The 14081-nt window shown below is 44.6% G+C and overlaps 1 protein-coding gene across 2 annotated transcripts in view; it reads right to left on the bottom strand.

Moving 5' to 3' along the window:
• The window catches only part of STXBP1 (syntaxin binding protein 1), a 58975-nt gene that overhangs the window by 23070 nt on the left and 21824 nt on the right, over positions 1 to 14081 (bottom strand). For both annotated transcript variants that reach the window (XR_004424624.1, XM_033122625.1), the window contains exons 2-7: positions 10971 to 11020; positions 9256 to 9337; positions 5889 to 5965; positions 4970 to 5048; positions 3684 to 3787; positions 1837 to 1985 (exon numbers count right to left, since the gene is read on the bottom strand). Coding sequence is in view for 1 of the 2 variants with exons in the window: in XM_033122625.1 (XP_032978516.1) it covers positions 1837 to 1985; positions 3684 to 3787; positions 4970 to 5048; positions 5889 to 5965; positions 9256 to 9337; positions 10971 to 11020 (541 nt within the window). In the remaining variant the exon portion in view is untranslated. The remainder of the gene's footprint in view (positions 1 to 1836; positions 1986 to 3683; positions 3788 to 4969; positions 5049 to 5888; positions 5966 to 9255; positions 9338 to 10970; positions 11021 to 14081) is intronic.

Below are 14081 nucleotides of genomic sequence, written 5' to 3'. Positions count from 1 at the left end.
TGACAAAGGAGAAGTGACACAGGTGACCGGCCCCTGCACCCAAACAATGGCGCTGACTGCCTTCGGGGAGGAAGGCAGGCCAGCGTGGTGAGCACCCAAACAATGGCGCTGACTGCCTTCGGGGAGGAAGGCAGGCCAGCGTGGTGAGGGTCAAGGGCGACGGGAGCTTCTGCACTGTCCTTTACAATAAGAGCAGAGGCATATATAGTGTGCGTAATTAAAACAATAAAATACTTAGCTCAGTGCCTGGAACATAAGTAATTTTCTAGTTCCTTTTTGTTTGTTTTTTTAATCTAATAGAAAGAGGTAGTCTCTCTAAGCAGCGTCAGATAAACCACCACACATCAGCAGAGGGTCCTATCATCCATTCTTTTCCCACGATCAGGCCACCTGAGCCTGACCCACCTGCTTCTCACTTCCCTCAATTCAAATTCCCTTGGGTCTTGTTTTGTTTTGATGGCAAGTAAGATTTCTGTGGGCAGAGCAGCTAGAGTCTTAGGCTAAAGCTTTCCCCTTGGGTAAGCCAGACAGTATATCCTGGGGCCCCACCCAATGGTATGTAGGGTGTGGCTGCTGCCTGCCACCTGCCGTCAGCACTAAGCAGCTCTGTACCCAGCCCCGTGACTCCCAGGAATGAACTCCAGTCCTCCCAGTACTCTGTGGGACACAGGGCGTAGGCCCCCATTTCTTAACTTCCGCCAGGCTTTTTGTCAGTGAACACCGATAATAGAGCAAAGCCAGGTTCTGGAGCAGACTGGGAAGGCACGGCCAGCAGACAATGAGGCAATAAAGACGGGTGGGACATGGCTCCACAGCACTCCAAGTTCAGGCCCGCAGCTCCTCTGGCAGGGGACACCCCCGCTTCCGGTTTCTCCTCGCCTGACTCCTGCTCACACTCCATCTTCACGCTCTCACAGCACTGTGTTCACTCCCGTCAACCCTCCAAAGGTTTCCCAGTGACAGCCACTGATGGACAGGATCCCACAGCTGGCATTTGAGGCCCCGAGAAATGGCCTCGTCTCGCTCCATTGTCCTACACATACACTGCGCCAGGCTGCCAAGCCTCCTCAGGCTTGCCCTCTGTTTTCCCAACTCCACACTTCTGTTCATACCAACAGAAGAGCCAACTGTTCACACAAAATGCCCGCTGCGCCTCATCGGCCTAGTGAAATCCAAACCTGTCCTTCAAGACCTAGTTCCAAGGCCACTTCTCGTCTGAAGCCGTTCTTGAGCGTCTCAGCTTGAAGGGTCCTCTCCCTGCCCTGGATGCCCAGGCCCTGGGCTCTCCTGTCCGCAGGCAGTCGTGTCGCAGGGCCTCACTACAGGTGTGCACCGCTTACGCACACACATGCAGGTGTCTTACCTGCCCTCCTAGGTCAGGCCCTTCTAAGGGCAGGGACCGTGTCCCCAGGTTGTGTACCCAGCATTTAACACACAGCAGATAAGTGCTAAGGGAATGACTATAAAATCTGAAGAATGTGTCCTATAGAGAATTAGTCTCTTTGTATTTTATCTTACTTTGAAACATCTTCTGTAAAGATGATGCTTTTTTAAAGGTTAGAAAGAGATTAAAAAAAAAAAAACAACTGTAGCAAACCTGGGTTGCAGTAACATAGGGATTCACATTTTAATTATTCAATAACTGATATACCTATTTCACACTCCTTTCTGTGTGTATATTTCACGATAAAATTTAGAAAATAACAAAACCACTGGAAGAATAATTATCAATGTGATACTCAAGTCTTGACCCTCTTGAGACAACTGTCAGAGGACTTTAAGGCCAGAGGACCCGTCGGGGACAGTTCCTCACGCGGGGGCCCGGAGCTGCCTTACCCCCGGTACCGCACAGCTGGGTACTCTTTCAGGGTGGCACACAGAGTTGCGATCTGCTCTGCCAGGCGCTCCAGTATAGGATTCTTCATCTGAGCCTTGTGGGGACTGTAGAAGCTTTGGAAAGAGTCAGCAGAGTCCAGGGAATACACCTGAGGAGGAGGGAGAAAATCCACATAGTGTTTGCATCCAGGAATGGCGAACTGTCAGAATTTTCTTCAGCCCTGAAGCGAGTCTACAGAACACGTTTACTCTGCACATGTTTTGGGTGTCCGCTGTGCCAGACATTGTGCTACACACTTGGGAACTATGAGTGACCAAAGCATGACCGTCCTCGAAGAGTGTGAAAGGAAGGCACACAATAAATAGTAAGCGTAATGAAAAGTAAATTTTATGGTATGTGAGAAATTAGTAAGTGTCTGAGAAAATAATGAAGCAGGGAAAGAATACCCAGGAGGAGGGCTGGCCAGGGAGGATAAGGCTTCCTTGAGAAGGTGACACTGGACCATTCGAGCAAGGGCTGGAAGGAGGTGAGGAGTTTGTCACCAGCAGGGGGACTTCCCCATGGAGGGACTGGCTAGTGCCAGGGCCCTGAGGCCTGCGAGTGCCGAGTGTCCATGAACAATGAGGAGACCAGAAGGAGAGCAGGAGAGGAAGTTAATGCAGACATCACGGGCCATTATCAGTGTAAATATACAAGGGACGAGCTAGAAACTGTGCTGTGGCTGTGGGCAAATAATGGAGCTTTTTGATTTAATAATTTCCTACTCTCAAAAGTATGTTCAAAGTATTTTTTCTTTGGAGAGTTCTGGAAGTTTAAAATTTCCTCTTAAACTACCTAGCCTACCAGCAATCAGTATTCTCTCAGATCTCATTTATGTAAACTACCTTGATCTTCTAGAAAACCTGAGCCTTTTTTTAAAAAAAGTTTATTACTTTTTTAAAAATATGTGAAATATAACATAGTTGAACACACTAAAGATGGACTTTATTCAATCCAGGAGGTGACGGGGCTCCCACAGAGAAAAAAAAAATTTCCTGCCCTCAGGCGGGGAGCAGGCTTTAGGCCAAGTGAGATTGTTTTTAAATATTTACACTGCATTTTTTCCATTCTTCTTTACCTAAGAATAGATTACTCTCTGGTGTCTGAAACTGATCTATAAAGATCCAACACGCCACAATCATTTTTTATCTTGACAAAAATGCATAAAAGTCCTGTTACTCTTATTCCTTTGTTTGTTAGAAGACTTTTAAGATTTTAACAAATCTTAAAATACTAAGATGGAAATTTTGTACATGCTCTCACAAATCTTCACCTTTACTGGCTTAACAACTGTTTTGGTTTTTTTTCCCAGGGGAGAGGTTTGCTGCCACAGCATTTGGCATGTGAAGCGTTAATGGCTAATGACGAAGGCTGCCATCTGTTCTCTCAGCACATGACAGGCTGAGGTTATCGCTACATAAAAACAGTCTCCTTCGCAGCAGATGGGTGTTGTCTGATCCCTTCCCATCTCTCCTTCCGCACTCCTTCTGGATTGGCTACCTTTTGGTTATTCAGGAACCAGCCAATCGGAATGAACACTGTGAGCAAAGACACATGCACGCAAAGAAAGGCACAATGGCTGAAAAAAAGTCAGAAATAACTGGAGAGTAAGATGAGGGCCAGGCAGACCCCTAAGGAAGACTGCCTCTTTCCATGACATATGTGTCCTCTTACGGCACCTCATTCCCTCGCCCACAGTCTCGCCCCCTGCGGGGGATTTCACCCCTCCCCCACCTACTCAGAACCTGCCAGAGCTCCTGACACAATAAGGATGCAGAGTCCCCATGCACGCCCTACTCGGCCTCACCTGGGATTCATAGGGGAGAAATGCAATGTTGATTTCCGTCAGAGTTTTGATGACTTTGGCTGCTCGAGACTTTACGAGCTCGTTAAACAGGGCATCTGGACAAGCTGTGAGAATGACAAAAGACAGCAGGTTTTCCCATCCATTTGCGGGTTCATTTCAACAGGCACACGTGTCCAGTGGATTCCTTATTTGTTAGCATCTTAAAAAGGCAAATAGAAAGTTCATCCCACTCTAAAACATCCACTACCTCTAGGGTATAAAAGGAACATAAACCCACCTACAAGGCCCTCAACATAGAACAGAGACACAACTGGCAGTCAAGACTGAGATTGGGAGCTAATAAAAACTATTTTCTGACATCAAAGAGAGGAAGGGGAAAAAAAACTGTAAGAAATTAAGAAAGGAGAAGGAAAAGGCCTGTAATCTAAACAAGCACCACACATCTGACATGCTTATGAAAAATAAAGTAAGTAAAGAAAAATAAAATCCTTGAGAAATGTGATACAGGCATTTCCCCCAGACCCTCTAAGGAGCTCAGCTGCTCAGAAGACCCAGTTGGTGGGGAACCATAATTTCTACTGACTCTCCTGAGCCAAACACATGGCTGCAGGGTCCCAGAAATGTGTTATTGGTTTATTATTACTAATGCCATCTACCTGCTTTCTTTATCTCCCACATCCTAACAGTATAAAATTATTCTTTGCAAGAATAATTTTTCTTTCCCCTTTTTCTCAGTGGTGGATTCTGTGGGTTTTTCCTAGAGAGGAACACTGGGGAAACTGTTATTATTGTCCGCTCTTTGGCTATCCAGCCCTACTCATCTCGCTTTGCTACCAACAAAGATGGATCGAGATGCTGGGTACTAGGTCGGCTCCACGCACACAACCTCCACAAAACAAAACGGATTCTAGGACAATGATGCCGTCCTGTCTGAGACCAAGATCATCGCCTGGAATATCTTTGCGGTGGAAAAACAGATGACATACACCACAGTTTACAATAGTATCTGGAAGTCTATACCGTGAAACACCAATTCTTCTCAGCATTAAACCCTCTAGTCCTAAGAGGTGCTATTTTTCGTCAAGAAGGACTGCACGACCTAGCAGGTTTGTATTTGTGTGTGCTTATTTTTGTCTCTTATGCAATTTCTCTTCTGAAAAGAAAAGATCAGGACACACATGGCAACAGCACGTTTCTTCCCTGTTGCTCTGGCGTGGTTTGGGCTCAGCCTTGCCACGCAAAAACTACCTGGGAAGAGTGGGGCGGCACCAGCGAGCCGTACTTACAATCAGTGAAGAAGACGTGCGCAGCCCGGTACTTGGCGGTTGGTGGGTCTTTAAAGTCACTGACGAGAGAGCGGACAGACTGTGGGAGGGAAACAGAGGGAACTGAAGCCAATTCTAGATGCAAACGGGACCCCCATCGGGACTGGGCTTTCAAGCCACTTGCACAAAATCGCGGGGGATTCTGAATATAATTCTAACTCATTTTGGCCATACTGAGTTCCGAGGACTTGAAATTAGGATTATTTCAGTATTTAGATGAACAAAAGCCTTCTTAGCTCACTCCAGAATGACAGTGTTCCTTGGAGCCACCCTAAATTGGGTTCTCAAGAAAAGGCCCACAGAAGAGGAAACTGGTCAGAAGCCTTCCAGGAGAGTCACACTGATGACGTTCTGGCAATTTCGTTGCATCTGCAGAAGCTCATATGTAAGCCGGTTTTTAAAAGTGAAAAGAAAGCGTGGATACTGGAGGGAACTTATATGGACTGAGAGACCCAGAGGAGGAATTTGCCTGGATGCTGATTTGAACCCTCCCCCGCCCCATGATAAGACAGGTAAATCTCATCTGGTAATTCTGACAGGTAAATCTAAGTGGATATTGACAAAAGAAACCTGAAAGCATAAAACACCAAAGTTCGGAAGATGGCTCCCTGACTGGATAACGTGGGCCTTCTACGCAGACAGAAAGATCACGGGGGAAACTAGCCATGATCTGGAGCTGGCTTTCTGGACAGCCGTGGTATTTTGGAAAGCTAATTGTTCTCTCCACTCCTCACCGCGCCCCTCCCTACCCACGTGTGGACTGCATACTGAAACAGCGTGTTAAATGCTTGCTTAACCTAGAAACGGTAGACACTGTGCCACGCAGACACCAAGCCAGCACGTGTAACCTCAGCCAAAGCTCTGCTGGGGGAGGATTTACCTTCTCAGATGGAGTGATGAGATACACAGCCTCCAGGCTGGGCAGTGGTTCCCTGCACTTGTTGATATCTTCCACAACTAGACAACAAAACAGCAGCCCACAGTGAATGAGAAAACACAACTGGCGATCATAAAACCGGAAGCCATAGTTACAGGCCACCTTCAGACCCACGCAGACACAAATTTATTAGGTGGGGGGCAGTCACTTGTCCCTTCCTTAGAGTTACCACATTCCACTGTCCCACAGCACTGAAGATGTTAGAAAGCCTGAAACCATATCCCACTAAACACCTCCCACTTCCCATTCTGGTTTAAGTACATTCCTTGATCTGCTCGATTTGAAAATGGAAAATGCTACCTCATTCAGTCAAGAACAGTCTTTGGCCTCTTCAGTTTTTTCTCATCGGTCCTAAATAATCCCATTTAGTCCTTTAGAATTTCTGTGTTGGGCTTATTTATCAACCATTGGACAGTTTTATCATTTTCCTCTGCATGTTAAATGAAGACATTCCAAACATACCTTCTATGTAATACAGTCCCTCTCAATAGTTCAGAGACTAAACGTTCTATTTTGTTAAAGCAAACCAGGGGCTTTGGTTTCCTGGTTTCTTTTATGGTCCCATCAGCCACGTCCCCCAGAAAGAGCTTTGCGATAGTCCTCTTACTGGTCACCTGACAGAGCTCACGATGGCTACCTACGCTGTACTGTCACCCGCTGGGATGGAGGGCAGTACTATGGTGCCGTTTTTCCTCTGCAGGTTATTTAGGGATATAAAACCATCACTTTAGAAATATCCCTTGTGGCATTTACAAAGACTTCTCACCCCAAATAATGTTCAAGTTAACCCCAAAATCTCACAACCATCTACTTCAGCAATAGTGGTAGATTTCTGAATTTCAAAGAACAATAATATTTCCGCCCAAAATGTTTTGGGGTTCAACACAGGGTTGTTAACTTTTAAACTTTGCCAAGTAAGGACATTTTTTAAAAGCCACCTTTTGGGGAGGGGCGAGTCTGTGTGCAGAAGGGTAAAGCTGAACCCTCATGGACCACGGAAGTCAACAGATAATGTCTAACACTGATAAATCAAGAGATAATAGTATAAGTATTTATTTAGAAATATCAAAAGTATAACCAGAAGAAAAAGCAGAGTGACCATTTCAGGTGTGATGGGCCCTGGACAATGGGGGAAAAGGGAGTAGGGCAGGGAGTCACTGTTGCTTTGTCAGAAGCTCATTAGCTCCATTTGGCTTTTTTCCCCTTAATTTTGTGCATTTTTTGCTTTGACAGAGAAAAACAATAGTTAAAAAAATATATCATTGACAAAAATAACTTTGTAAGCTCAAAATAGGGGCAACCCTGGTCTTGGATCACTAAATGACAAAAAGTCACACCAAAAATTATGTACTATGCTTCTGATAAGCTAGATTTGGAAATGTGCTTTTAACAATGAAGAAATCAGGGTGGCTGGTTGGCTCAGTTAGTTAGAGTGCAGGACTCATAAAACCCAGGTCAACGGTTCGATTCCCACATGGGACAGTGAGCTGTGTCCTCCACAACTAGATTGAAAACAACGACTTGATTTGGAGCTGATGGGGCCTAGAAAAACACACTGCACCCCAATAGTCCCCAATAAAAAATAAAATGAAGGAATCATATCCAAGGTGTGACTGCACCCCCAAAATCATATATATACATATAACATAGAATTTAATCAAGAAAATCCATAATATATTATCACCATAATTTTACAATTTAAAAACATTTTAACACCAAATAATAGGAAAGACATAACCTTAGAACAAAGAGCAAATCTTTAAATTAAATTCGTTTAGCTTAATGAAAACCTCCTCCCTCCGTGTTTTGCGTCCTAGAACTGTGGTATGGTAGTAATTTTGACAAAGACCAGCCACAGTCTGTGAGCCACATATCATATAAAGTTGTCTCCAGGGGAGAAAACTGAGAACTGTGTTACTGCAGGTCTGTTCCACCTACCATTTTTTCAGGGGAAAACCAAAGGTTAACTTCCTTGTTTGAAATAATACCTCAAAAGAGACTGCTTTTCAATCAATGCTGTTTCAAAGGTTAAAATACGTGATCCCTCTTGAAAGGAGCCCCGGGTGAGACGAGAGCTGCACACAGCGTGAATAAGAGCTCTTAGAAGCCAGGTCCGAGCCCTAGTCTGAGGTGTGACACTGGCTAGGGACCTTGAGCAGGTGATTTAACTTTTTGAAAAAAACCTATTTATTGTGAAATCAGAACACACTCCAAAGAGCGAATAAAACAAAGACGTGAATAACCGTAAGACAGGCGCCTGTATCAGCACCCCTCTCAGGGAGCCGGACCCACCAGTGCTGGTGAGCGCCCTCACCCACCTCCACTCCCCTCCTTCCTCAATTTCCTCCTTCCTTCCAAAGAGAACCAGCATCCTGACATGGATGACGACCACTTCTCTTTATGGCTTTACCACTGATGCCTGCACTTCAAATTAGTTCTGCCTGGACTTGAACTTTACATACATGAAAGCATACTGTAAGTACCTTTCTGTCTCTTGCTTCTTTTGCTCACCAGTATGTTTATTGGATTCATTCATGGTACCGTGAGCAGTCAGAGGTCATTCATTTTCATTGCTATATAGTATTCCACCGTGTGACTCTACCACAACTTATTTTTTCATTCTATGCTTGATGGACGTTTTGGTTGTTTCCACTTTGGAGCTACTATGAACAAGGTCCTGTGAGCATTCCTGCACATGTATCCCAGGCATACACGTCTGAGGTTGTCTAGGACACTTCGAACCACAGACTTGCCAGCTCATAGGACACGCGTGCTTTCACCTCGACTAGACACGGCCCAGTGTTTTTCAAAGTAGCTGTACCCACGGACGCGCCGTCATTCAGGAGCTCCCATTTTTCTACACCCTGTCATTGGCATTATCAGAATTTAAATAGTCCAGTTTGGTGAGTGTATAGAAATACCTCGTTCTGGTTTTAACTGCATTTCCCTGACCACTAACGCGGGGGGGGGGGAATTTTTCATGTGTTTATTGGGCATTTAGATTTCTTCCTTTGTGAAGTACCTGTTTAGGACTTTTGCCCATTTTGTCCTATTGAATGGCCTGCCTTTTTTTAATGACTTAACCTTCCTTTCGGCATCCTTTAACAGATGTTGAATGAGCATGGAGCACTGGATTAGGGATTCAGTGATGAACAAGAAATCGTGGGTCTCTCTCAGGAACTTACAGTCTTACCACCTAGGTTGTTGGAAGAATCTAAAGTCAAGCGAGGTAACGATGACTAGGGAGCAGGGGTGCCCGGCACGGACGGGAGGCCTGAGCATCACTCAAGGGCAGAGAGAACGTGCTCACTTGTTATCCCCTCGGTCATGATGTCCGTCATCTTACAGCAGGAGGACAGCATCCGCATGCTCAGCTGATCCACCACCAGCACCTGGAAGCAAAGACGCCGGCTTACGGCCTGCGCGGCAACTGCTCTGACGTTCTCGGCGGCGGCAGCCGCAGGCTTCACAAAGTCCGCACAGGAGTTACCGGTATTTCCTGTGGGCCCGAGGTTTGCTGAAACGCACGCTAGCTTTGCTCTCCCACACCCAACCGTAACCTTCTAGGACTTGAAGAGTTTTCTCTCACTGACTTAATTTTATAAACGTACCAAATTTCAAGTTTTCGTTTTCCATGATAAATAATGACTCATAAAAATCAAAATAAAAAAAAGAAAGAAAAGACAAAAATAATTGATAGCACCCACACTCAGAGAAAGCCGTACCAGAGAGTATTTTCTCAGGGCGTAACTTTCTCCCACAGGGAGAATGGCCACTTGTGCCGCACAAGGTGCCGCACAAGGAAGGTGGAGAAGCTGGGGCCTCTGCTGCAATGCCATCAGGTTGCACCGTCACCAGCACGGGCCTCCCCTGGGAGGAAACCCTTCTGCAGTCCAGACGGGAAGAACAAAAATGTGCCTGGTCTGAAGGCTTCACACCTGCACGCCTTCAGCTAACCTTTCCTAGCTGCATTCAGCCCACAGAGGGAGAGAGAGACGGCCAGCAGTTAAAACGAGGCTAGTTCTCATCTCCTTCTTTAAATAATACAAACCGAGGTACCAGAAGTTAGGCACGAGGTGAGCCAGAGAGCGTTTTGCTGCAGTACAAGGGCCAATCAGTTTTCATTTCATGAGGCAGCTTCCTCGAGATTCGTTTAAAATTCACATGCCCACAAAGAAGGGCACAGGGGTTCCTGCCAGGTGGCCTCCCGCCCTGGTGGTGAGGAGGACATCCTGCTAAAACAATCTCACAAGACCAGGGGTGAGGCTTCAAAATCCTGCTCGGCCAATCACTCTGCTGCTCCCAGGCCCAACGGACTTGAAAGAGTGTGGACTCTTGACTGCAGGAAAACTAGGGGGCAAGGATGGTTGAAATAAACCCTTCCATAACACACAGGGAAGTTCAAGTAAAACTGCGTGCTCTCCTGGCCAGTGTGACGCCCAGCCCCAGACAACCAAGTGACCCTTAAAACACTGACGGAGGACAGCATGTTGTCCCACTCCCGCGTCACCCACTCCAGGAACCGAGGCTGTAATCAGTTTGATTGGCTTCAATACTTGTTTCATGTACATTACACGTGACACAGCCAGCACTGCTCTCCAAGTTACATGGAACTTCTTTCGTCTTATGTAGTTACAGACAGACAGACGGCGCAGACCGGACCAGGGCTTTGGACACTGCTGCGTGGGCTCCAGGGAGATGCTTTAGGGCTGCTGGAGGGGCCAGAAGGGCTTCCTCTTTCTCTCGCATAGCAAGGAGAGTTCCACCTTCTTCCGCTCTGTACAATGCGTTCCAGGTAAGATTTTGTACGAATCAGAGTTCCACGGATAGAATGCCCCACCAGGTGATCTTTCAGATAAGTTTTATGACCAGATTTCTAAACTGGGATTGTATGAAACGAGAGGCAGATGCCATTACCCTTTTTTGTACTCTGAGCACAACAGACGTCCTTCCCGCCCCTCCCCCACTCTTACGTCTTCTGCGTGAACTCATCTTTAAAGCCATGAATCATACCCTTCGACTTACCTTCCACTCCCCCTTCTTCTTCACCTTCTTTATCACATCATGCATAATCTCTAAAGGGGGGGAGGGAGAGAGAGAGGGAGCGAGGGAGGGAAAGAAGGAGGAAAAAGGGACAATTTAACGTAATGTCAAGCACTTCCAACGCCTGCCTATTAGACTAGGTCATTCCTCCCCGCCCCCCATAGGCTTTGTTCTCTTTGTTCAGCCAACCTGTTTACTGAGCCATAATCCATCCACCATAAAGAGAGTTCTCTTCCTGTTTCCTTAATTCGGTGGTTTTCTAACTTTTTGGCCTCAGGACTCCTCTACACTCCTAAAAATGGAAGGCCCCAAAGTGTGTTTGTTTACGTGGATAAATATCTATTGATACTTCCCATAGTAGAAAGAATAAAACGGAGAAACTTTTCAAAATATTAATTCATTAAAATAAACCCATTACATATGTTAACATAAATAGTATTTTACTGAAATAACTATATTTTAACAAGAAAAAGATTTTAGTGAGAATATTGGCTTTTTAATTTTAATTTACATTTTTGCAACTCTCTTTAAATGTCTGGTTTCATAGACAGCTGGATTCTCCTATCTGCTTCCACAATCTGTTGTAAATCACAGAACATCTGCAAAACTCCACTGTGCACTTGTGAGAGAATAAGAGTGTAAAAAGTAAGTAACAGCTTCTTAACCTTATTAATGAAGATAGTTCTGACCTCACGGACTCCCAGAAAGGTCTTGAGTGTGAGAACCACTGCCTTAAATCAAGTGAGTAAAAGGCTGTGACGATACCACAGGCCACACGTGCCCCCCCCCCAGCCCCCGAAGCTCCAACAATATATGGGAAGAGCGGTTGTGAAGTCTTTCCAACCCTAAGAATATCTGTGAGGTGTCCTCAGCCCAAAATCATCATTTTGGTAAGCCCCAGTCTCTACAATGCCCCCTCCATACACAAGTGTACCCAGCCATGCAGGTTTCCTAGGAAACACATTCTTGCCACTCTTTCTAAACCCAGGTAATAAACAGGCCTGGAATGACTCAAAGGCTAATAGTTGTCTTCAGCAAGTATGTTTCAAACACGTAAGTCATTCTCTAGAGCACAGTGGTTCCTAATTCTGCTTTTGACTATCTTCAATAATCTGATGTTTGACTATCTTCAATAATCTGATGTGTCATAAATGTTCTAAAATGTTTAAAAACTGTATTCCTAATTATAAAAAACACACTCACTGCAGTAAACCTGGGAAACACAGAAAAGTATAAAGAGGAAAATACCATGTATTACTTGTGTACTTTTTAAAAAATCAAAAAGAAAAATCATCTGTCATCCTGCCAACTTGACATGCTTAATCAACAAGTTAGTTATTTCCTACTAGCTTTTTCTACGCAATTTTATAGTTAAGATGATGTTATATATATATATATATATAGATATATATATATGTAATTTTGTATTATGCTATTTTTGGTAACAAACTCATTCCCCCAGGTTAATAAAAATGCTTCCTAGGATTTTAAATGCCTGCAAAATAGTCCATAGTTAGTCAACAATCGTCTCAATAGCCATTTAGATTATTTCCCATGTTTTAGCGTGGTGAAAATGTAGGAACAAATGTATCCACTAATAGAGCAGGGTAAGTAAATTAGGTTACATTTGCGCAATGGAATACAATGTACTCATTAGAAATAATGATATGGGAAACTGTATATTCATTTATTCATTCTTTCATTCAATAGCATTTGTTGAGTAACCTCTGTTTGCCAGTCACTGTATTAAGCACCAGGAAAGAACAGCAGCAGGGTACCACATGGCACACAGTGGGAAGGAGGGAGGAGGTGATTGGTGGGCTGGCAGACTTGGTGGCAGAGGTGAGGAGTTTCCTTGTTGGAGACGAGGTCCCTGGCTAAGGGTGGGCAGAGTGGTGTTGTATATGGAAAGTCTGAAGAAAGAAGGGATTGAGTATCTTCCCAGATTGGGAAAGTAAATTTACCATGGAGATGTCTTAGCATTTCTGGACAGTACTAAGGGCTAATCTGAGGTTCATGACCATGAATTTAAAGTGAAACCAGGCAGCTCAATTGTGTGATTTTTTTTCCCAAACAATGTTCAGCTGTCCAGGTACAAGCCAGGAAGGAAAGAAGAATTGGTTTCAAGTAGGGTTAGAGTTTCCCCAGGTGAGTACAACACAGTGAGAAAACGCTCAAAATATATGGTTAAGGGGAAAGAAAGGCACATTACAACTATTGTTTAAAAAGTATATGTGCATGGGGACAATTAAAAACCAATAGTATACCAAAATGTTGTTTCTGTGCAGTAAAATGATGATTAATCTCTGCTTGCTAATTTGCGTCTTCATATGTTCTCCCAAGCTTTCTGGATTGCGTACATATTATTTGTTGTAATAGGAAAAAGGCTCTTAAAAGAAACATCAGTGAACATCTTTGTACCAGGGCTTTTCTTCACACAAATTGTTAGGAGAGCTTTCTGGGTGTGGAACGAATGGGTCGAGAGTATAAATGTTCTGGGCTCTTGATGAATTCTGCTGAATTATTTTCCAAAAGCACAATTTCCACCCTCACCGCTACTTTGCATGACTCTCCAAATTAACACACTAACTGATAATACCTTGAGGTTTATTTTAACCTTTACTAATGTGTCAGTGGAAAACAATGTATTTCATTATCTTTATTTGAATATTTGTTGCATTACTGGGGATGAACATTTTCTCCCTCTCTCTCTCTCTCTCTCTCTCGTTACTGCCCAAAATTAATTCACTGACTTTAAATTCAAGTCATCGTTTGCTAGGGGAAGAGACAGGTAGAACTGAAAAATCAGAAACCGGGAGTGACGGCGGCAGCTCCCACCCTTCCTACCGCGTTAGCCCTGCTCCGAATCGGGGCATGTGTTGGTCATGGGATTAACAGCCAATTCTAATCCTGCCCTACGTGTTTCTGATCCAATACCAAAAAGGAAACAAGGATTAGAGCCCAGGTTAGCATTAAGAATCCAGTTGCTTGGGCTACTTCCTCACAAATAATCCCTGGCAATCACATTCCATCTCCCTTACCAGTTTTTTTGTGTGAAAAGAAAGAACGAAGCCTTCCAAGGCTGGTCCAGCC

This window comes from Rhinolophus ferrumequinum, chromosome 12, assembly GCF_004115265.2.
Source record: "Rhinolophus ferrumequinum isolate MPI-CBG mRhiFer1 chromosome 12, mRhiFer1_v1.p, whole genome shotgun sequence".
In the NCBI taxonomy this organism is placed as follows: Eukaryota; Metazoa; Chordata; class Mammalia; order Chiroptera; family Rhinolophidae; genus Rhinolophus; species Rhinolophus ferrumequinum.
The sequence above is the reverse complement of the archived record's forward strand: the minus strand, read 5'-3'. Positions and strand labels throughout refer to the sequence as shown.